The 25,718-nt window shown below is 40.5% G+C and overlaps 1 protein-coding gene across 2 annotated transcripts in view; it reads left to right on the forward strand.

The window, feature by feature from the left end:
• Positions 1 to 25,718, forward strand: part of necab2 (N-terminal EF-hand calcium binding protein 2) — a 127,228-nt gene that overhangs the window by 46,193 nt on the left and 55,317 nt on the right. For both annotated transcript variants that reach the window (XM_035798617.2, XM_035798616.2), the window contains exons 4-5: positions 1,097 to 1,122; positions 1,821 to 1,918. In XM_035798617.2, coding sequence (XP_035654510.1) covers positions 1,097 to 1,122; positions 1,821 to 1,918 — 124 coding nt within the window. The remainder of the gene's footprint in view (positions 1 to 1,096; positions 1,123 to 1,820; positions 1,919 to 25,718) is intronic.

Here is a 25,718-nt window from a genome sequence, read left to right on the forward strand (position 1 = left end):
GTTTTCTTTCCCTTCGTTACTCAGAAGTATAACCAGTTACTGTTGGGAGATAATTGATTGGCTTGTTTAAAACGTTAACTTACAATGTAAGCATTTGCTATTGTTGGATTCTGGGTAAGCTTTGAACATTGCTATACTAGAAAGATGATAGATCAGAAGTATGGTATCTGAGGGATGATAGTGAATGGTTATTACAACAGAAGTTAATGGTTATCTGTAGGAGTCAGATGTCTTTGGAATGTGTAGGGGAGACGGGTGGAGATCTTAGAAACAAACAATGTCACTGAGGGAGAGAGGGTGATGTATAACGTTTACATTATGTCCGGATATGTGATTGTTAGCCACCAGGGATCCTCTGGGAAGAGAAGAGACACAGTCTGGTATCAATAACCATGACAGCCTTGAGTTGGGGAGGAGTGAGCACTTTGGGGTGGAGGTCAGGTCAGATGAAGTGAGGAAGAACAGATATCACTAAGGTTCTGTCTAGCAACAGAGATGCATTGGCTGTTCAGTGTGGAGGAGGAGACTCAGCCTAGGAGAAAGGGTTAAATACTGTATCAATGCTTGTGTGAAATGTGATGTCTGAATACAGCTGTGTCGACCCTTTGGGAATAATTAAACTTGGTTAAGCTTCTCTAGTGTCCGTGAGTTATTTACTCTGCAAAATAAGAACCTAACAATATTTAATGCCAATCTGATTTATCGACTGCCCAGACCACAGCAAGCAAAGATGAACTGTTCTCCTTATTCCTGCTCCTCATCAATCTGGTTCCTACACTGCGCCTTTGTAGAGATTTTTTTTATCAGTGATGTATAGCAGCATCTTCTATGCCAAAGAATAATAAGATACAAAACTAATAAAGATTTAATAACCTGAAGCTGAATTCATGAGAACAGATTTAGGTTAGGGTTTTGCCAAATTATTGTGGACCTGCTGCTCCCCCTGATGGAGCAATATAGATATAGATGGTTATAGATCATGTTGTGTTGCATGCAAGCCTTGCCTGTTTCTTACCACATTCTCCCACTGCCTTTTCCCTCTCTCTCTCTCTCTCTCTCTCCCTATGCTGCTCCTAACTAACCTGTGGTGTGTTAGTAATGTTGACACTAAGGAACTCTGTGGTAAGTATTAACATATTAATCTGTGTGTGTATTTGTGAGCTTTACTTGTGTTTGTCTGTGTCTTTGGATGTATTGTATATGTGAATGTATGACCAAATCAATCTGTGAAGTCAATATGCCATGTATAGTTTTCTGGCTTCACAATAATCCCAAACTTCCCAGTAGAATATCTGATTTTGTAGTATTCAAACGAAGACTTGATTAATCACGTAGCTAGATGGTAGTCTCCTAAGTGTGTATGTGTGCCTGTATGCATTTGTATTTGTGTGTACTAGAGCCCGACCTATATGTTTTCTGGGATCCGATATGATCCCGATTTTTGGGGGACACAATTTACCGATAATTCTGCCAATATACTATTTTAGATTGGGGAAATTAAAAAATGTAATTTTCCCACACTGAATTCTCATAAATTCTCATCCAAAAGAGCAATTGTCCAATAACTATGCTTCAAATGTTGATTTCATACATTGTGACAATAATGACACATCATGAGAACTGCAGAAAGTGTTCAGATGAGATTGAGATTCCCTTTTTTTCATCCTTTTTATTGAATACCGGCTATTGTGGAATTACCATCTGATACCGATATAGCAGTAAAAGGCCAATGTCAGCCGATAATATCGGTAAACCGATATAGCAGTAAAAGGCCAATGTGTGTACCCCTCTTACCTCTGTCTTTTCCCCTGTCCTTCCAGACTACTTTGTCAAACACATGGGTGACTATGAGGGTGTACTGGCCTCCCTGGAGACTCTCAACCTGTCCATCCTCAGAGCCATGGACTTCACCAAGAAGGTGAGTGTCAACCCGGTATGCTACGCTATTAGATGTGTGTAGGCATGCCTGTCTTGCTTGTTTGTCCTGTCTGTACTACTATATGTATTATTAATTTGCATGAGTTTTCAATGTGGTTTACATTGCAAGGTGGGGACTCACCTCATCCAACACCAGAAAACGTTTCTTTGGAGCTGAGCCTACTTAAGATGAGGATGTTCGTTCTTATAGACAAATATGAGCAATAGGGGGCTGAAAGCAGTAATATAAAGTAAAGCCCATGTGCTGCAGATAGGACTGGGAGTTACAGTAGATGTGTGTGGTAAACGAATGTGTTAGTGTGGCAGCAGCTCAGATAGGGGCTATATATAGCCTGTCGTTTCAGAGCTTCACTTCCATATTCTGTTTGTTCCTGGCTTCTAATTAGCATTGTGTCTGGGTTCAACCTAATGATTCTACTCTGTAGCTCTGAGCTCCAGGGCATCCAGCGACGCAAAGCCAGCAGCTAGTTACCTCTCCTCATTATAATGAACAACTGCTGTTTTATGTATCAGCTCTCACCACTGCCCTCTTTCTCCAGGGCATACTGTGCAGTTTACAGTCCTTGTAATTAATGGAGCCAAGCTACAGGGCCAGCCCGCCCATTAGGCAGGATTAGGCAACCGCCTAGCGCGGCAGATTGACGAGGGCAGCAAATTCCAAGCTAAACTGACCAAGACAACACCTCACATAATTCTTCCCAAAAAACAATGACAATCTCTTTCACCCAGTGGCATATGGGCTATTTAGGTGAGCGTTGATACCACCCCGTGACAAGCAGTGCCCACTTTGTCAAAGGCAGGGGCGCAAAATATTTAGCATGTCCATGCCCCGTGCGTCTCTCCAGGGTGCTGTTGGAGAGACACACCACTGCAGCGTTCCATCATTGTTTAGTCAAAAAATGATCGAACATAAATCACGTATCCTGTAGCCTATGGTAGAATGGGTATGTGGCGTTTTTTGTAGCCTGTCATGAGACATGTTACATCATGCATGTTTCTCAGATCAAATAGCCTAACCTGGCACTCAATCAAATAAAAACATGTACTTCAATGTGAAGATGACATATCAACAATATATGCTGTATCAAACAATGTATCCTATATCAAACAATATATCCTAAAACAGGACAGGTCCAAGTAAAATGGAGAATATGGAATGAAAAAGCTACTCACAACTGCTGTCCGGGAGTTTCACCCTCTGGGCTAAATTGTCATGATAATCAGTGATTTTAAGTTTGTATTCCTAAATTTATGTCAAGCTGCATAATAGCGAAAAAATAAAATACTTCTGCATTTCCTGCAAACACATGGATTCTCTTTGCAAATACAGTGCCTTAAGAAAGTATTCATGCCCCTTATTGTGTATTCATACCCACTTTGTTGTGTTACTGCCTGAATTCAATATATATATATATATTTTACCTTTATTTAACTAGGCAAGTCAGTTAAGAACAAATTCTTATTTTCAATGACTGCCTAGGAACAGTGGGTTAACTGCCAGTTCAGGGGCAGAATGACAGATTTGTACCTTGTCAGCTCAGGGATTTGAACATGTTTTTAGACATTTTGTCAAATTGATTGAAAATGAAATGCAGAAATATCTCTTTTACATATCTATTCACACCTCTGAGTCAATACATGTTAGAATGGCCTTTGGTAGCAATTACAGCTGTGAGTCTTTCTGGGTAAGCCTCTAAGAGCTTTGCACAACTGGATTGTACAATATTTGCACATTATTTTTTAAATTCTTCAAGCTGTGTCAAGTTAGTTGTAACTAGGCCACTCGGGAACTTTCAATGTCGTCTTGGTAAGTAATTCCAGTGAATGTACAAAACCTGCTCTTTCCATGACATAGACTGACCAGGTGAAAGCTATGGTACTTTATTGATGTCACTTGTTAAATCCACTTCAATCAGTGAAAATTAAGGATTTCTAAGCCTTGAGACAATTGAGACATGGATTGTGTATGTGTGCCATCCAGGTTGTATCACATCCGGCCGTGATTGGGAGTCCCATAGGACGGCGCACAATAGGCCCAGCATCGTCCGGGTTTGGCCAGGGTAGACCGTCATTGTAAATAAGAATGTGTTCTTAATTGACTTTCCTATTTAAATAAAGGTTAAATAAATAATTTAAAAAATAGGGTGAATGGGAATGTGTGCCCGGCTCACCGGTTTGAGTGTGTCAAGAACTGCAACGCTGCTGTTTTTGATTTATTACACTGAACAGTTTCCAGTGCGTATCAAAAATGGTCCACAACCCAAAATACATCCAAACAACTTGACACAACCTTGGGAAGCATTGGACTCAACATGGGCCAGCATCCCTGTGGAAAGCTTGAAACCTTGTAGAGTCCATGTTCCGACGAATTGAGGCTGTTCCGAGGGCAAAAGGGGGTGCAACTGAATATTAAGGTGTACCTAACGTTTTCTACACTAAGTGTAAATTTGGCCTTGTGTTTTAGGTTATTGTCCTGCTGAAAGGTGAATTTGTCTTCCAGTGTCTGTTGGAAAGCAGGATGTTGGATATCTAGGATTTTGCCAGTACTTAGCTTTTTTCCGTTTATTTTTATCCTAGAAAAACGTCCTAGTCCTTGCCGAAAATAAACACACCCATAAACAAGTATACCCATAACATGATGGAGCTACCACCTACCACCATGCTTGAAAATATGAAGAGTGGTACTCAGTGATGTGTTGTGTTGGATTTACCCCAAACATAATGCTTTGTATTCAGGACAAAGTACATTTCTTTGCCACAGTTTTTGTAGTTTAGTACCTTACTGCAAATGGGATGCATGTTTTGGAATATTTGTATTCTGTACAAGCTTACTTCTTTTCACTCTGTCATTTAGGTTAGTATTGTGGAGTAACTACAATGTTGTTGATCCATCCTCAGTTTTCTCCTATCACAGCCATTAAACTCTGTAACTGTTTTAGTCACCAATGGCCTCATGGAGAAATCCCTAAGCGGCTTCCTTCCTCTCTGGCAACTGAGTTAAGAAGGATGCCTGTTAAGGTGTGTGAAAACTTTCTGAAGGCACTGTAGATTCAGGATAACTCCTGATAAGGTTGGGTAGCTGATGCAGAGCCTAAATAGCCAAAATGATTAGTCACAGGAATCAGGACTAATAAACCCAATGCAACTGCTTGTTTTACAAACGGTAAGCCAACCACATGGATGGGCATTCATAAAATTATATGGCGAGCCGATAGTGTAAGCTACACTATTCTAGTTTTGCGTGGGAGGAAAGCGGCAATTTGTTTTGTTTGCCTAGGGTGGCATCAAGGACTAGGACAGGGCTTGCCAAGCTATATATAAGTACTGCAGGTTAGAGTCCTTAAAGAGTTGATGGAATTAATGACTGTTGTAAACTATATATATACATGATGACATGATGACTCCTTGCTGTCCCCAGTCCACCTGGCCATGCTGCTGCTCCAGTTTCAACTGTTCTGCCTTACTATTATTCAACCATGCTGGTCATTTATGAACATTTGAACATCTTGGCCACGTTCTGTTATAATCTCCACCCGGCACAGCCAGAAGAGGACTGGCCACCCCACATATGCTCTCTCTAATTCTCTCTTTCTTTCTCTCTCTCGGAGGACCTGAGCCCTAGGACCGTGCCCCAGGACTACCTGACATGATGGCTCCTTGCTGTCCCCAGTCCACCTGACTGTGCTGCTGCTCCAGTTTCAACTGTTCTGCCTTATTATTATTCGACCATGCTGGTCATTTATGAACATTTGAACATCTTGGTCATGTTCTGTTATAATCTCTACCCGGCACAGCCAGAAGAGGACTGGCCACCCCACATAGCCCGGTTCCTCTCTAGGTTTCTTCCTAGGTTTTGGCCTTTCTAGGGAGTTTTTCCTAGCCACCGTGCTTTTACACCTGCATTGTTTGCTGTTTGGGGTTTTAGGCTGGGTTTCTGTGCAGCACTTTGAGATATCAGCTGATGTACGAAGGGCTATATAAATAAATGTGATTTGATTTGATTTGATTTGATTTGATACACAAGCTGAGTTTACTCTTTAAATATTTACGGTGCCTTCGGAAAGTATTCCGCCCCCCTGACTTTTTCCACATTTTGTTACGTTACAGCCTTATTCTAAAATGGATTGGATTGTTTTTTAAATTAATCAATCTACACACAATAACCGATAACGACAAAGCAAAAACAGGTTTTTAGAAATTCTAGCTAATTTCTTAAAACTAAAAAATGGAAATATCACATAAGCATAAGTATTCAGGCCCTTTACTCAGTACTTTGTTGAAGCACCTTTGACAGCGATTATAGCATTGAGTCTTCTTGGGTATGTCACTACAAGCTTGGCACACCTATATTTAGGGAATTTTCCCCATTCTTCTCCACAGATCCTCTTAATCTCTGTCAGGTTGGATGGGGAGCATTGCACAACTATTTTCAGGTCTTTCCAGAGATGTTTGATCGGGTTCAAGTCCAGGCTCTGGCTGGGCCCCTCAAGGGCATTCAGAGACCCAAAGTCACTCCTGCATTGTCTTGGATTTGTCCTGTTGGGTCGTTGTCCTGTTGGAAGGTGAACCTTTGCCCCAATCAATTTTGAGGTCCTGAGCGCTCTGGAGCAGGTTTTCATCAAGGATCTCTCTGTACTTTGCTCCATTCATCTTTGCCTCAATTCTGCCTAGTCTCTCAGTCCCTGCCACTGAAAAACATCCCCACAGCATGATGCTGCCAACACCATGTTTCACTGTAGAGATGGTACCAGCTTTACTCCGTCAGAAGTGATGCTTGACAGTCAGGCCAAAGAGTTTAATCTTGGTTATATCAGACCAGAAAATCTGGTTTCTCATGGTCTGAGAGTCTTTAGCTGCCTTTTGGCTGTCATGCGCCTTTTACTGAGGAGTGGTTTCAGTCTGGCCACTGTACCATACAGGCCTGATTGGTGGAGTGCTGCAGAGATGATTATCCTTCTGGAAGGTTCTCCCATCTCCAGAGGTTCTCCCATCTCCACGGAGGAACTCTGTCAGAGTATCCATTGGTTCTTGGTCACCTCCCTGACCAATGCCCATCTCCCCCGATTGCTCAGATTAGCCGGACGGCCACCTCTCGGAAGATTCTTGGTGGTTCTAAACTTCTTCCATTTAAGAATGATGGAGGCTACTGTGTTCTTGGGGACCTTCAATGCAGCAGAATTGTTTTTGGTACCCTTCCCTAGATCTGTGCCTCAACGTAATCCTGTCTCGGAGCTCTGCGGACAATCCCTTCGACATCATGACTTGGTTTTTGCTCTGACATGCACTGTCAACTGTGGGACCTTATATAGACAGGTGTGTGCCTTTCCAAATCATGTCCAATCAATTGACTTGCAGGTGGACTTCAATCAAGTTGTAGAAACATCTGAAGGATGATCAATGGAAACAGGATGCACCTGAGCTCAATTTCGAGTCTGAATACTTATGTAAATAAGGTATTTCTGTTTTTTCTTTTTAATATATTCGCAAACATTTCTAAAAAAAACTGTTTCACTTTGTTATTATGGTGTATTGTGTGTAGATGGCTGAAAGTGATCAATTGTAGAATACGACTGTAATGTAACAAAATGTGAAAAATTCAAGGGGTCTGAAAACTTTCCAAATGCACAGTATGGCCCCTTTTACGGTGTTGCGGTGCTTCTGCTGCTGTGTTCACAAGGTTGGCTGTGCTGCAGTGGCCTCTCGGGACTTATTGGAGGAGAGACACGGAGCTTCGGGTGAAAACCACTAATGTTTAAATGCAGCCGAATGATTACCAACAAGAACACCTTCGATAATATAGAAAAACATTTTTCCACCGCTGTCAAGTCCTCCTCCTCCTTCTCTTCCTCCACCTTTTTATCCACCACACCGCCAAAAGTTTGGACACACATACTCATTTTATTATTTTCTACATTATAAAATAATAGTGAAGACATCAAAACTAGGAAATAGCACATATGGAATCATGTAGTAACCAAAACAGTGTTAAATTAATCTAAATGTATTTTATATTTGAGATATGAAATTCTTTCAACCAGCTTCATGAGTTATTCACCTGGAATGCATTTCAATCAACGGGTGTGCTTCGTTAAAAGTTCATATATGGAATCATGTAGTAACAAAAAAGGGTTAAACAAATCAAAATATTTATTTGGCTACTTTGAAGAATCTCAAGTATAACAAATATTTTGATTTGTTTAACCCTTTTTTGTTACTACATGATTCCATATGTGTTATTTCATAGTTTTGATGTCTTCACTATTCTTCTACAATGTAGAGAATAGTACAAATAAAATAAAAACCCTTGAATGAGTAGGTGTGTCCAAACTTTTGACTGGTACTCTATATACTCTACTCTCTATATCTTCTCATTCTCTCCTTTAGTTATTTTTCCTCACAGCACGTGTTCCTGTTCTTCTCTCTTCTCTTGCAGCACAGACTGCTATGCTCTGATGTTTCCCTCTTTACGGAGTGTGAAATTCTCAATAATGCTTAAAATGTCTGCCTCATGGTTTGCAGCACAATCCTGTTGCTTGCTGACATTTGACACTTTCTTGTTCTCTCCCTCTCCTGAGTATTGGAAAGGCTATATGGACATGCCTGGTGCCCCTATGGATGAAGTATGGTCGCACAGCGATAGTTGAGTGGAGATGAACGAATTCGGTTCAGTCAGTTCATTCAGTCGTCCTGATGAGCCCTTCCCAGCTAGTTTATGTTTGTGGCTAGAAACTTCATTGAGAATTTGAAACTTGTCTGCCAAAGTTGGGACTTGGGAGAGTGTTCAGAATTGTCCCGTTTATCGGAGTAGTTGTTTTGTTTTGTTATTCACAAAAATGTAGACGTTATTGCCGTAGTTGTACATTTTCAAGGAAAATCGCGGTCACCCTGGCCTGATATACAGTATACTCCTGCAAGTGGGACCAAACGACACCGTGCCCCGTTTTGTTGTGTGGCTGGCTTGCAGCACAAACTCTACCCATTTAGTAGGCTGTATCACGGTGACATCCAGATAGTTACCACCAATATTACAAGTTATTTCTTGCTTCCCACTCAACTAATGCCCAGTGGGTAGCAACTCACATCAGCAACCACCTCGATACAACACATCGTTGTAGTGGTCATTCGCACCGGCTTGTCGATATATTTGCTAATTGGCATGTCACGGTGACCTCCAGATGTTGATCAATAGGCCTACTTCGTTGAAATAAACATCACTTTCTTTTCCAAGTTTTAACTTGCGCCATGCTGCTGTTGTTGCCAGCATAAACTAGCTAGCTGGGAAGGGCTCATCATCACTGACTGAACCGAATCCGTTCGTCTCCATACTCAACTCTCAGCTGCACGACATACTGTACGTCATCAATTTGGGCACCAACCGTGTCCGTATAGCATCTCCCTCTGAGTGTGTACCCTCTAGACAGGCTTCAATGACTGACATTAACCCCTCCCTTTGAATTAACCAGCTTTGTTCTGCTTTCTACCTTTGAACTTTGGACGCAGAATTGAGTTCCACATCACTTGAGTTTGATTGCAATCATGTCAATTTTGGCGTTTCTCCTGGAGAGTGTGTCAGGTGTTCTCTCTCGCCTCACTGGCGAATAAAGCCCAGGAGATTGATGTGTATTTGATGTTGGCTAATCGAACAACCCAGGCTCAAATCCATGTGGTGTTTGCATGATCGCCTGACTGGTTTATAGAAGAAGCTATTGAGAGTCCCATCACTCACAGTCTATAATTCATGTAAATGTGATATTTACATTCACTTCATTAAATATGAATCCTGTGACAGTCTGCACATCAATTAGAGGGACAGTTGTAATCCCTTTTTAGGATGGAAATTAAATATGCAAAACAATTCTCAAAAGTGGTTATTAAGTAACTTATAAACAGGAGCAGGATGCATCCTAACCTTTCACACAAATCTTTGGTAAATAAGAATAATGAAGTTGTGTTTAATGGGAAAGTAGGGAGTGATTTACATCTCTGCCTTCTAGTGGTAGTGGTACAGTAGTTTTAACACCTTGTCTCTGTCAAGCTGCAAGATTACTCATGTGGTTAAATACTATGCATGCCAGTCTCTCTTGGCTAAGAGTTGAGGAGAAACTGACTGCATCACTTAATGTGTTGAAAATCCCAAAATTGTTTGCATAGTCTACTTAAACCATAGGGCGGCGCACAATTGGCCCAGCGTCGTCCGGGTTAGGGTTTGGCTAGGGTAGGCCGTCATTGTAAATAAGAATCTGTTCTTAACTGACTTGCCTAGTTAAATAAAGGTTAAAAAAATTGTTTTAAATCAAGAAAGCGTACAGCATTATATTGAGCCATTATTGCATGGAACTCTGGTTTAAAAAACAGATACAATAATAACTCAACTTGAGTTATTTGACCTAGTTAGTTTGTGTGTATGTATTGATATGTAGGCTGTGGGCTTTTTAAAAATATTGATGTAGTTCTGTCCTTGAGCTGTTCTTTTCAGGAAGAGTAGCTGCTGCTTTCACAACAACTAATGGGGATCCTAATAAAATACCAAAGGATCATTCATTTGTAAAACTCCTGATCTCCTGGGTATTACATGCAAGTCCCAACTTAAGTCTCGGCGGTGCTGTAATGAGTGCAGAATTTACTATGGAGACAGTTGACTATTGAGACAGTCAGTCAGAAACAGTGTTTGTTTGGTGTACCCAGGGCGGGTGTTGTTCCGTCCCCAGCTGCATGCTGAACCCCAGAGCTACCATTGACAAATTCCCCAACAAATGATCCCAATAAGAGAGCTCTCACGTCAGAGCTCCACAGCACTCTCCTCCTCTATTCCTTTCTTTTCCTCCTCTCCATCTCTCCTCTCCTTTGTTTACACGCCCAATGTATGGGAGTAAAGAGAAATCATACGTCAAAACAGATTGCCTTTCCTTGGTTTTATTGATTATAGATACGTAGTCACGTCTATATTAGGCATTGGATGAAGCTCTCCCTACCATCATATCTAAGACAATATGACACCAATCACAATGAAAATATGCAAATCAACTTGATTGGAGATACACAACACACGCCTCTAGTCATCCATCCTTTACCGAGAACCAGATACCAGATTTTTTAACAGGGTCTTTAGAAATTGAATTTGAAGACTATTTATTGCGCCAACCTAGCTAAAATTCTAGACATTGGATTAAAATAAGACTATAGTGTCCATAAAGTGACCATTGGATTGAAGAAATATCAGATTGACTAAATTTGTAGGGTCAACAGTTTTTATTAATTGTATAATTTAATGCTCTCTCGTGTACATTTTTGTCCATTAAGAAACAATAATGTGCTACCTTTTTGGATTTGTGTCATCCAATATAGAATGATTCTCATATTAGCTGGCCAGTAATAATATTGAAAGTTTGTAAGTGCTATACCACCCTGGGGATGAGATCTCTGCAATGTGCTCTTACATATCCAAGAGGTTTTCTTGTTCCAGATAAACTGATATCCGCTTTTATCTATGGAGATAAAAAATACTTTGTCAGAAAGATAGGAATACATTGAAATAAGTATGAAAATGTACATAATACATTCATTTAAACAGTGTTAATTCTTCCTCCCAAGGAAAGAGAAAGTAAATCCCAGTATTCAAGATCCTGTTTCAGACAACAATAAAGGGAGGGAAATTGGCTTTATAGAGTTCTTTGAAATTGTGAATGACCAAATGTCTTTAGTAGAACCTGGATCTCTGGAAGACCAGTTAAAAGGTCAGACATATATAATAGCATGACATCCACATAGAGCGAAACTATAATTTCTAAGCCCCCACTTCGAATATCTTTGATAGTGGTGTTATTACGTATTGCTATGGCGAAAGGCTCAATTGCGGTGGCAAACAGCTGAGGGGATAGAGGACAACCATGTCTTGTCCCACGTTGAAGTTGGAAATAGGATGGAAGATTATTATTTGTGTGCACTGCAGCCATAGGGGAAGAGTAAAGGACTTTGATCCAGGGCATAAAATTGGGACCGAATCCAAATTGTTTGAGAGTATAAAATAGATAATCAAACTGCACCTGATCAAACGCCTTCTCAGCATCAAGTGATAACAATATCTCTGGAGTGTCAGTTGAAGAGGGAATTAAAAACATTAAAAAAACAATACTCTGAAGTCTGGTATGAAAAAGAAAACCCACCCTGGTCAGGTCACCTGAACAAGTTAACCGATAATCCCCAAACAAAGATATCCGCACATAATGTGCTTGTCGTGGGGAACACTAAACCTATCGAGTAGAGAGCCCTGCTGAAATAGTGAAGGATTTAAAACAAGTTATGCATAATAAATCAATAAGAAATACTTATTGTTTTAAAAGAAAGTATAAATAATTGTATAAATCACATCTTACAGCAATACCACTAAAGAAGCAATTAAATCAAATTGGTCACATACACATGGTTAGCAGATGTTAATGTGAGTGTAGCGAAATGCTTGTAGCAACTACATCTTTAAAGAAATGATGTAACCTAATAATAGAACTGTGCTTTGTCTACCCTGGATATGGGTACCATCGATAAATAGAATAAAACGTTAAAACAAAAGGAGAATTGACTCACCAGAAATAAGGCACTAACGTAACCTAATAATTACAATATCAACTGATTCCACTGGCAACGCTATACAGTATCTACAAAAGAGAGACTGAGTCTGCAGTGGACACATTCGTCCATTACCCGAATCGACAAATAGGTGAACATTCAGCCATTTGCTTCGTCTGCCCTCGGTAGAATGTTCACCTTTATGAAGGCCATCGCCTTATGGGGATCTTGGAAATATGTTATACGGAGTCTGTCAGGAAAAGACACACCATACCGAATGTCGGTCTGTCCACGGAGCAGACTCTTGACATAGTTGAAAGCGGCACGGTCGTAAGTAACGCTGGGGGCATAGTCCGGGTAGATAGAGACGAGTGCTCCGTTGCATCAAAGTGGTCCAAATTCTCTGGCACGCCGAAGAACATCAATACAGTCCTGATAGTAGTGTGGTTCAGCCACAATGACGCAAGGTTTCTGCCAGGCTTTCTTGCTTGAGAGCCCCGGTGTGAGCGTCTACAAATACAGTTAAATGTCGGAAGTTTACATACACTTAGGTTGACGTCATTAAAACCTGTTTTTCAACCACTCCACAAATTTCTTGTTAACAAATGATATAGTTTTGGCAAGTCGGTTAGGACATCTACTTTGTGCATGACACAAGTAATTTTTCCAACAATTGTTTACAGACAGATTATTTCACTGAATCACAATTCCAGTGGGTCAGAAGTTTACATACACTAAGTTGACTGTGCCTTTAAACAGCTTGGAAAATTCTAGAAAATGATGCAGTGGCTTTAGGAGCTTCTGATAGGCTAATTGACATAATTTGAGTCAATTGGAGGTGTACCTGTGGATGTAATTCAATCAAGACCTACCTTCAAACTCAGTGCCTCTTTGCTTGACATCATGGGAAAATAAAAGGAAATCAGCCAAGACCTCAGGAAAAAAATTGTAGACCTCCACAAGTCTGGTTCATCCTTGGGAGCAATTTCCAAACGACTGAAGGTACCACGTTCATCTGTACAAACAATTGTACGCAAGTTTAAACAGCATGGAACCACCCAGCCATCATACCGCTCAGGAAGGAGACGCGTTCCTGCGAAAGTGCAAATCAATCCCAGAACAACAGCAGAGGACCCTGTGAAGATGCTGGAGGAAACAGGTACAAAAAAAGTATCTTCATCCACAGTTAAACAAGTCCTATATCGACATAACCTGAAAGGCCGCTCAGCAAGAAAGGAGCCACTGCTCCAAAACCGCCATAAAAAAAGCCAGACTACGTTTTGCAACTGCACATGGGGACAAAGATCATACTTTTTGGAGAAATGTCCTCTGGTCTGATGAAACAAAAATAGAACTGTTTGGCCATAATGACCATCATTATGTTAGGAGGAAAAAGGGGGAGGCTTGCAAGCCAAAGAACACCATCCCAACTGTGAAGCACAGGGTTGGCAGCAGCATGTTGTGGGGGTGCTTTGCTGCAGGAGGGACTGGCGCACTTCACAAAATAGATGGCATCATGAGGGAGGGAAATTATGTGGATATATTGAAGCAACATCTCAAGACATCAGTCAGGAAGTTAAATTTGATGGCAAATGAGTCTTCCAAATGGACAATGACCCCAAGTATACTTCAAAAGTTGTGGCAAAATGGCTTAAGGACAACAAAGTCAAGGTATTGAAGTGGCCATCACAAAGCCCTGACCTCAATCCCATAGAAAATGTGTGGGCAGAACTGAAAAAGTGTGTGCGAGCAAGGAGGCCTACAAACCTGACTCAGTTACATCAGCTCTGTTAGGAGGAATGGGCCAAAATTCACCCAACTTATTGTGGGAAGGTTGTGGAAGGCTACCCAAAATGTTTGACCAAAGTTAAACAATTTAAAGGCAATGCTACCAAATACTAATTGAGTGTATGTAAACGTCTGACCCACTGGGAATGTGATGAAAGAAATAAAAGCTGAAATAAATAATTCTCTCTACTATTATTCTGACATTTCACATTCTTAAAATAAAGGGGTGATCCTAATTGACCTAAGACAGGGAATCTTTACTATGATTGAATGCCAGCAATTGTGAAAAACCTTAGTTTTGTAACGATCTGAGTGAAATGGGTGAGGAGTCAAGCGCAGGAAGCAGAGAGAGTTCAGGTGAGTGCTATTTTAATGCACCGACAAACGGCGAACATAAGCCAACCCTCACGAACACACAGGGCGTAATGAACACACAAATTCCCCCAAACAGGGGGGCTTAAACGGTCTAGGGAAAACCCACAAAATGGGAAAAACACAAAACCCATAGACGTGCACACAAGTACACTAAAACAGATGGTCACGGCTGACTAATAAAGCCTACTACCTAATTCAAAACAGGTGCACTCAATCACCACATAAGGAGGGGGAGGAAATTATCAGTAGCAGCTAGTAGGCCGGCGACGACGACCGCCGAGCGCCACCCGAACGGGAAGGGGAGTGTCCTTCGGTCGGAGTCGTGACAAGTTTAAATGTATTTGTAAGGTGTATGTAAACTTCCAACTTCAACTGTATCTGAGCTACTGTGTCCAACACACCACCTGTTGTTATGTTGGGCACCTGCTGACCAAAAAAGGATGTTAATTATGATATTTTTTTCTAATGACATGTTTGCTAATATAAAGGTTTAAGGAATACAGGCATGCACCACATTACTACAAGACAAAACAGCTGTCATGATGTTGGCCTGGGGGTTAGGTTTATGACAGTCATAAATACCTCTTTCCCCCTTTTCCTCGCCCTACTGAGGTTACATTTGCAAAAACCTTGGTTAACAAAGAGATTCTGGGAACATCAGTAGGTGGGGGAAAATGAACTCTATTCTGGTAATCCGAACAATTGAACATATGCGGTGGTACTTAATGAATATGATGTCAGTTCGGTTGTCATCTGAGTCATTCTCATCAATAATAAGATGACATAAAATCTACAGTGGAAAGTCTATGCATCAGAGTTATCGGATTCACATGGAATTGTTGTTCAATTTAAATGTTTGAATATTAAATTATTTGTGATGGGATGAAATGGGATTTTAGCTTCTAAAATCAATCAGTGGCCCTTCCCTGTGAAGGGACATGGGCTATAAAACTTTTCAAACACGCCCTCCTCTCCCTTCCTATATAAGCTCTTGACGACAATATAACTTCCTGTTCCGAGGATGTAAGACGACGGTCCTATGTCAAAATAGTTCAGATAATAACTACAGAACGAAGCCAACATCAGCGTTGGCTTTGGTTGCGAATGGTATGAACTTTGAACTCTTATTCACTACAGAAGTGATACCTCCTAGCCGTTGAGTTAGCAACAGCAGATGCAACGAGGGTTAGGAAGGAACAGACAGAGTATCCCGTCTATCACCCAACGACGTTACTACAACGTATTCAATTGACAACCAGAGACATTCTTCAAAGGACTCGGTTTGGTAACACGGCCTTCCATCTACCACCAACTTACCGAAGTGCAGCTCAGAGTAAATATTTATTGCGTTTTCCTTTTCCAAATGAGCGGTAATTTAGAATGCATAAGATACTGTATTTACGATAGCACAGCTTCACCCTTTATTCCTCAGTCTTCCCGCTCTTTCACTCAAACCCAGACCCTTTTCTTTTGTGTAACAAGCTGTCATATCTGTTCCGCCCACTAGGTACGTTTTCCTTTATGACGTCATTTGTAATCAAGTTATGATTTAATGATGTGTATGTGTATTTCTGTGTGATTGTTTCGGTATTTAGTAAATAAATAATTAAACCCAATTTTGTTTTGCTGATTCAAATTGTTAGCCAGGGTTCGTGCAGATAACCAAGAATGTACAACTTTCAGATGAGACTGAATTAAGACGACGATTGATATTGACTGCTATTGATGTAAAATATTATTAGGTCTTTAAGAGTTTATTCGGAAGATAACAGCTCTATAAATATTATTTTGTGGTACTCGACTCTCTAGTTAATTACATTTACATGATTAGCTCAATCAGGTGATATTAATTATGGAGAAATTATTTTATAGAATAGCATGTCATATCACTTAATCCGGCATGGCCAAAGACACGACACAGCTCAATCAAGCCTGATGGTCTTGCAAGTATAAAAGCAAAGCTTGCTTTCACAAACAGCATGAAAAGGTAGTGTAATGGGATAATGTCTTACAGTGGTGTGTGAAGAATCCAATACTTTACCTTGCACGCAGTACAAATCACATTATTGTGGAAGCACCACCTCTAAGAGTATGAATTAGTCTGTTTGAAAAGGTTTGAATCCTAAGCAACCTGCCTACACATAGTTTGAAGTACAATGCCAACATTGCTACTGTGGTAGGTCAAAGCTGTGTGCTGGAAAACCTTGAGCATGGGTGGAAAAGGCATTGTGGCGCTCATGTGAGTTTCCTTTCTTTTTTGGCTTCAAACCAATGCCTATTCTCACTTAAAACATTTTATTTGGTTTTTAATTGTATAGATACTGACGTCACTGCAATGTTCATGTTATCTCTTATGTATTCTTTATTGTTGTTAGTTTAATCCACTTCACGAAGGAGTAGACAGATGGAAATGTCAGTGAAGGGTTTTGAGCCATATCCAAATGTAGCTGCTATACATACCTGTATGTATCCCTAGCCTCTTGATGTTCTAGAGCTGCCTGTGAACATGTCAGTAGCAGTGTGGGGAGCCGCCACCATATGGGATTGTAACTGCTGGGCTGAATTGCTGCTGATGACAAGCAGGTCACAATGATTGCTCTCATCCCTGTACAGTCAGACTGCTGTGATGTGATTTTTTTCTGTGTCTGTCTGTATCCTTCCCTCAGAGCTGGTAGGAGGCTGTGGGTCAGTCAAGGTCTGTCATTAAGAAAAGATTGGTAGCTCTCTCCCCAACAGGGATCAGTCATTCCTCACCCTGCAGCTGACATACTGACCCAGCACTGGACCACCAGGATTCACTGTAATTATCTGAATGGCAGGGAATGGGTTTGGCTCTGGTGGGACGAGATGATGAGCTAAAGATACAGTAACTCCTTTGGGTAAAAGTTTCCATTCCCATATGACAGTCAGACTCCATGACAACCAAATAGACAACATACAAATATGTACCCAAATAAATACACAGAACATGTGTGTTGACTATTCCAACACCTGTACTTTTAAAGCAGTTATACTAATAAGAAAGTCTGAAATGATTCCATAACATTTTTAATTGGCTCTTTAGCAGGTGGAAATAACTAATGGACACTCCCATTGGGAGAGGATATGAGTAAAATTAAACTGAGAATTCATTAAACACATCTCATCTTCTCCTGTCCGTCCTGCACACATACTGTTTAATGAGCTACTGTAATTATCCTCTTATTTATTCAAGCCTTGACCCAGCACACAAAAATAAAAAACACACACACACAAACACACTCTATTTCTGAATCCACTCAGGACAATGTTTAATATTGCTAAGTGACCATCCAAGTTCAGCAGGTTTTCCAATAGTACATTTATTCCACTGGCCTGTTGTTGTTCTTTTTTTGGATTTTCTGTCCTTTCTTTCCTTTCGTGTGCACCACTTTCATCTTCTCCTCTCTATTCTCCACCCCTCCCCTCCCCTCACCGTCTTGAGAGATGGGGATTATTTATTTTTGTGTTTTTTTTTATGGCAATGTCACAGGAGTGCAGGGTGAGGTTAAGCTATTGTTTAAAATGGCAATGTAGAGAGACTCGTTTAAAGCTGCAGAGCTGGTGTAGCAGCCCTTTGAACCAGCTCTTCCTGACATATACCTGGGGCGGCAGGGTAGCCTAGTGGTTAGAGCGGCCTAGTGGTTAGAGCGGCCTAGTGGTTAGAGCGGCCTAGTGGTTAGAGCGGCCTAGTGGTTAGAGCGGCCTAGTGGTTAGAGCGAGCTGACAAGGTACACATCTGACATTCTGCCCCTGAACAGGCAGTTAAACCCGCTGTTCCTAGGCTGTCATTGAAAATAAGAATTTGTTCTTAACTGACTTGCATAGTAAAATAAAAATATCTACAGTGCCTTCAGAAAGTATTCATACCGTTTGACTTATTCCACATTTTGTAGTTACAGGCTAAATTTTAAATGGATTAAATGGATGTTTTTTCTCTCCTATCTACACACGAAACCCCATAATGACAAAGTGACAACATGTTTCTAGAAATTATTGCACATTTACTGAATATGAAATACAGAATATCTCATTTACATAAGAATTCACACCGTGTCAATACATGTTAGAATCACCTTTGGCGCAGTTACAGCTGTGAGTCCTTCTGGGTGAGTTTCTAAGAGCTTTGTACACCCGGATTGTACAATATTTGCACATTATTATTTTTTAAATTCTTCAAGCTCTGTCAACTTGGTTGTTGATCATTGCTAGACATCCATTTTCAAGTCCTGCCATAGATTGTCAAGCCAATTAAAGTCCAAACTCGATGTCATTTATTTGTGTATATTTGGGCTTGTGTTTTAGGTTATTTGTCTCCCATCGTCTGCTGGAAAGCAGACTGAAACAGGTTTTCATCTAGGATTTTGCCTGTGTTTTAGCTCTATTTCATTTGTTTTCATCCTAATAAACTCCCTGGTCCTTGCTGATGACAAGTATACCCATAACATGATGCAGCAACCACCATGCTTGAAAATATGAACTGGTACTTTGTTGTGTTGGATTTTGCCCCAAACATGACGCTTTGTATTCAGGACATAAAGTCTATGTCTTTGCCACATTTTTTGGTATCTTATTGTCAACATTATTTATGTTTTAGAATATTTTTATTCTGTACAGGCTTCCTTCTTTTTACTCTGTCTTTTAGGTTAGTATTATGGAGTAACTTGTTGATCCGTCCTCAGTTTTCTCCTATCACAGCTATTAAAGTCTGTAACAGTTTTAAAGTCACCATTGGCCTCAGGGTGAAATCCTTGAGTGGTTTCCTTCCGTTAGGAAGGGTGCCTGTATCTTTGTAGTGACTGGGTGTATTGATACACCTTCCAAAGTGTAATTAATAACTTCACCATGCTCAAAGGGATATTACGTGTCTACGTTTATTCTTACCCATCTACCAATAGGTGTCCTTTTTTACAAAGTATTGGAAAACCTCCTTGGTCTTTGTGGTTGAATCCGTGTTTGAAATTCACTGCTCGACTGAGGGACTTTACAGATAATTGTATGTGTGGGGTACAGAGATGAGGTAGTCATTCAAAAATCATGTTAAACACTATTATTGCACACAGACTGAGTCCATGCAACTTATTATGTGACTTGTTAAGGAAATTGTTATTCCTGAACTAATTTAGGCTTGCCATGAGAAAGGAATTTGTTGTGTTGGGTTTGAAGACTGAAGACATTCCAGCTTTTAATTTTTTATTAATTTGTAAACATTCCTAAAAACATAATTTCACTTTGACATTATGGGGCCAGTGACACAAAATCTAAATTGAATTAATTTTAAATTCAGGCTGTAACACAACAAAATGTGGAAAAAGTAATACATTCTGAAGGCACTGTATCTCCTCCAGTCATGTCTCATTGATCTAGGTTCCTATTCATGCAGCTCCAGTGTATCTATAGTCATCTCCCCAAAACGTCATTGATCTAGGTTCCTATTCATGCAGCTCCAGTGTATCTATAGTCATCTCCCCAAAACGTCATTGATCTAGGTTCCTATTCATGCAGCTCCAGTGTATCTATAGTCATCTCCCCAAAACGTCATTGATCTAGGTTCCTATTCATGCAGCTCCAGTGTATCTATAGTCATCTCCCCAAAACGTCATTGATCTAGGTTCCTATTCATGCAGCTCCAGTGTATCTATAGTAATCTCCCCAAAACGTCATTGATCTAGGTTCCTATTCATGCAGCTCCAGTGTATCTATAGTCATCTCCCCAAAACGTCATTGATCTAGGTTCCTATTCATGCAGCTCCAGTGTATCTATAGTCATCTCCCCAAAACGTCATTGATCTAGGTTCCTATTCATGCAGCTCCAGTGTATCTATAGTAATCTCCCAAAACGTCATTGATCTAGGTTCCTATTCATGCAGCTCCCCAGTGTATCTATAGTCATCTCCCAAAACGTCATTGATCTAGGTTCCTATTCATGCAGCTCCAGTGTATCTATAGTCATCTCCCCAAAACGTCATTGATCAAGGTTCCTATTCATGCAGCTCCAGTGTATCTATAGTAATCTCCCAAAACGTCATTGATCTAGGTTCCTATTCATGCAGCTCCAGTGTATCTATAGTCATCTCATCCCCAAAACGTCATTGATCTAGGTTCCTATTCAAGCAGCTCCAGTGTATCTATAGTCATCTCCCCAAAACGTCATTGATCTAGGTTCCTATTCATGCAGCTCCAGTGTATCTATAGTCATCTCCCCAAAACGTCATTGATCTAGGTTCCTATTCATGCAGCTCCAGTGTATCTATAGTCATCTCCCCAAAACGTCATTGATCTAGGTTCATATTCATGCAGCTCCAGTGTATCTATAGTCATCTCCCCAAAACTTCATATGTATAAATGCGCCCCTCTCTCTGACATGGTTGCACAGCAGGGGAGTTATTTCTGAATTGTTTTGTTGTTGATGTTTATCTCTGTGAGTTAGTTGACTGATGTGGTAGGTCGTATTCCTCCACTCCCATGCCCTGAAGGAGGGAGAGATACCTGTCAGCTACTATCCAGTCTATTCCAAAACATTGCTAATGTAGGTGAGACCAGTGTTGTTGTCACAGTTTTTACTCTTGTGTGTATTTCTCAGCATCATTATATCTTACAAGACTATTTTCAATATGAGGAGAAAGACCAAGGTCTTGGGTTGAAATGGGGACCCTTTATCCTTAAATCTTATTCCAACATGGAGTTATTAGCCATTAAACACATTCTGTCCACTTGTGACAACCAGCCCCATCGCAGGGTTGGATGTCACAGAGTGTGGGGTTGGGTGTCTCAATGTTTGCTAGTAACTTATTTCTTTTGTAACAGGAAACAGAGCAATATAGCAAACAGAGTCTTAGAAATAGCCTTTCTTTGATCAAACAGATTTCTGAATTTTATGCCTTGAGAAAATAATTGTACCTTTTTTGTAAATTTGTGTGTGTGTGTGTGTGTTTGCACATGCATGTGTGCGTGTGTTGTGATTTATTGTATATTGGCAGTGGTAAAGTTGATAGTGACGACCAATCCCACAGTTCATGTGACAGCCATCCCCAACAACTCCCCCCAATGTTAATTAAGATGCTTGTTACCACATGGCTTGACCTAGAAATTCAGAAATTGGTTTGAAATATATCTCTCCCTTTCCTCTTTTCAGCAAACATAATATTTATGGATACTAACATAACTCAAACATTTACAAAGAAAATACCAAGATGTCTATTTTTTTGCTTTCACCTATGAAAGAAACATAAATTCCCTTTACCTCATTGTTTTGTCATGCTAACATGACCAGGTGAATGAGTCCTTTCAAAGAATTCACACATTTTAAACCTACAATTATTACACATTTAGATTGGGAGTAATAATCACTGTGACAACCAACTCGTGAGACAACCAACCCCGTTCTCCCCTCACTCTTTGAGTGTCAAACAAGAATAGCTGTATTGGGGCAATAGTTAGAGCATATTGCTATACAACCCTATTGAAGTGCGTATGTTATTTTTTATTATTAATCCGTTATTTTACCAGGTAAGTTGACTGAGAACACATTCTCATTTACAGCAACAACCTGGGGAATAGTTACAGGGGAGAGGAGGGGGATGAATGAGCCAATCGCAAACTGGGGATTATTAGGTGACCATGATGGTATGAGGGACAGATTGGGAATTTATCCAGGACACCGGGGTTAACACCCCTACTCTTACGATAAGTGCCATGGGATCTTTGATGACCTCAGAGAGTCAGGACACCCATTTAACATCCCATCCAAAAGATGGCACCCTTCACAGGGCAGTGTCCCCAAGCACTGCCCAGGGGTATTGGGATATTTTTTAGACCAGAGGAAAGAGTGCCTCCTACTGAGACTGGCTAGGACCAACCCTGCTGAGCTTCAGAAGCAAGCCAGCAGTGGTATGCAGGGTGGTATGCTGTTGTATATATATATATATATGTATATATGCTCAATCTTTTCTTCAGTGTTTTATGCTTTTTTAAACGAGGGACAGTGTAGCCTCAGTGTGTTTTCAATGCTGACACACAGGTCAAACCCAGCGATAAGTCCACTTCAGTGCTTCTGTTTTTGTTTTCCAACTACTTTTCCTTGGATGAGATCATAAATAGTGCTAAATAAGGTTTCCTGAAAATAAGATTCTCAATAGCACCTTGCTTATTTTATGTTTACTGTTGAAGTCAGAGTGTTTTGGTTTGTGAAGCAGTGATGTGATATTAACCATGGCCCTGTGTGCACTCTAGCAGCACCTGCTCTCCTTTCCTCTCGCATAATCAAACCTGGTGACTAGGGTTACTGTGTAACCACGGTAACAGAGGAGGCACCCATCAAGAAGCACTGGCTGGCCTTGCTGTAAACTAGAGTTGTTGGAGGGGAAAGCCAAGGGATTGATCCTTACAGTGCCTCTGTTTTGACCTTATCCTTCAGGCTCTGGACATATTTCATTAGCAGTGTGTAAATGATTTTGTCATGAAAGTCGTTTGATGGGTAGGTCATGCAACCAACTGTCACATTAACATCTGTTTATCAGCAAAGGTCCCAGTGTGTGTCTGTCTAAGCCTGGCTCTCTGAGTAATAAAGTTCCACCCAGTAAATGAATAATGTAGTGGAATGTAAAAGTGAGAGCAAATAGAGGGAGGAAGGAGTGAGGAAGCTAGACTTCAAGGCAGGGTTAGTGTGTTTCTCATGGGAGGGCACATCCAGAAGAAGCTCTCTCTCATTCCTTCTCTTTCCTCAGGAACGTGCTGCTGCTGTGGTGCACAGGGCTCTCACAGATCTGTCTACGTCTGAATAATCTAATTGGGGAGCTCATTTGAATTTCTATATAGATTACAGAGTTAGTGGTGAGTGTTAGATTTGAATATAAGTTTACAGATGACAGGTTACTGCGCAGCTAGGTATGCTGTTGGCTAATTTATTGTATGTACAGAATAGACAGAAGCTTTTGTTGTTCCCTTAACTAGTTTGACGGTTGGTACCACCAATAGTATATCCTGTTACTCTACCCCACTCATTACTTTCTTTTCTCCACTCAATTGATTTTTTGGTCTAGTTAGAGGGAATGAGAGGTACATCTGAGAGACAAATAATGTATGCATGAGTAATGTCTGTCACTCCCAACTAGAACATGTTCAGGTAATTTCCTCCATTGTTTCATATTATATAGATGGGGTTGAGATTGTCCCGGTACCCTTCCATGGAGGATGGGAGTGGTGGCCAGTGCCATATGAAGTAGACAGAGACATAGCTGAGCAGTAAATCTATGAGGGATTCACTCAAACACCCTGGTATAAACCATAGCAAGATTCATCACCTCCAATACTGCCCATTCTATTGGGGTAGATTGCTGCTGCTTCTGCTCTCTGACAGAATCAATGATGTATATAAAACCTGGATTGCTGATGCTATGTACTGGCCAGTGAGAGAGGCTTTGAAGCCACTAGGCGGCCATATTGCCACTGCCCAGAAGGAGCAGTCGTCCATAGGAATGAATGGCATTCTACAGTATTTCAATTAAATGTTTAAATGACAGAATGTATTTATTTTTGTTGTTGTAGTGGGGACAGTATCACTAGAACTTTTAAAAAATTACACTTTAAGGAAAATGTTTTTATATATGTTTTCATTTTTTATTTCTATGTTTATCTCACAGAATATATTTTTAAAATTATGCATTAAGGTGTATGTAACAGAATAAATGTGGCAAAAACAAATGTAGACATTAATAAATTCCTTTCTATAGCTTCCAAAATATTTTTACAACGGTTGGGGAGTGCCAAGATGGAGGCGTGTTGGCTTTAAAACAGCGCCTCCTGTCCGTCATCTAGTGTATATATAAATAATTGGTCAGAACTCATACCTATTTATGTGGAGAGCAGCATGGAATATATATTGATTGTTGCCAGTGACTACTAGGAGCTATGTTTAGTGCTAATGAACCTGGCATCATATCTAAAGGCGCCTTATGTGTTAGATGTTTTAGACTGCCATCGTACCATCATCACACCTTAAACAGTCATGGTCCATCTGTACCCGGATTCAGAACTAAACCAACAAGCAAACATGGAATTTTAATATTCATCAGCATCTGACATGACTTTGAGCTCTTGGCATGGAGAATGGCATGAAACCATATCTAGAATTCCTGGATCATCAGTGAATAGCACATGTATGATTCTGCAAGGAGAATGTTGAGGGTCTGAATGTGCCATCGAACACCCACTATAATGTATGTGTCTGAATGAGCCATTGAGATACATACATTATAGTACATGTTTATCCTTATATCATATATCCTTATTAACTTCTTATATAGGATTGATGAAAGCAAAATCGAGGACCTTCTACCTTGGCCAATTATGCAGGTAGTTATGCACTCCAGAGTGAGGCAGCGGTCTAAGACACTGCATCTCAGTGCTAGAGGCTACACTATAGACCCTGGTTTGATCCCGGACTGTGTCACAACCGGCCGTGATCGGGAGTCCGGGTTAATAGGGGAGGGTTTGGCTGGGGTAGGCCGTCATTGTAAAATAAGAATTTGTTCTTAGCTGACTTGACTAGTTAAATAAATCTAGTCCTGTCTGATCACAGAGGATACACAGGAAATCAAAGATGTATTTATTTATCAAGTTCATTACCACAGTATGTCACCAAATTTAGCAACAGCAGACCATTCATTAGACATGTGCCCATTTCAAGCAGAATTTGTTTTAAAGTTGGATATAGAGGTTAGGTTTATAACTAACTGTAAAAATAAACCATACACGACAACACATAATCCTACCCGCTACCTTTAATAAATAATTCTGTTTGAATTCTCTCTCCAGCCTAGCCATAAAGCTGCGGGCTGTATTGTATTTGTTTAGGGGCACCCCACAGTTACCCTCTCTCTCCATCAGTTCCTATCACACCCCCCTGTTCAAGAGAGAAAGAACCCATTTCCTTTTGGGAATAGAAACCAAAAAAGATTAAATCCTGTAATCTATAATTCATTGAGGTCAGTGACCTCTGGAGAGTCACTGCATCGCCCCCTCTATCTGGGATGTTG

Source organism: Oncorhynchus keta, chromosome 22 (assembly GCF_023373465.1).
Source record: "Oncorhynchus keta strain PuntledgeMale-10-30-2019 chromosome 22, Oket_V2, whole genome shotgun sequence".
Classification (NCBI taxonomy): Eukaryota; Metazoa; Chordata; class Actinopteri; order Salmoniformes; family Salmonidae; genus Oncorhynchus; species Oncorhynchus keta.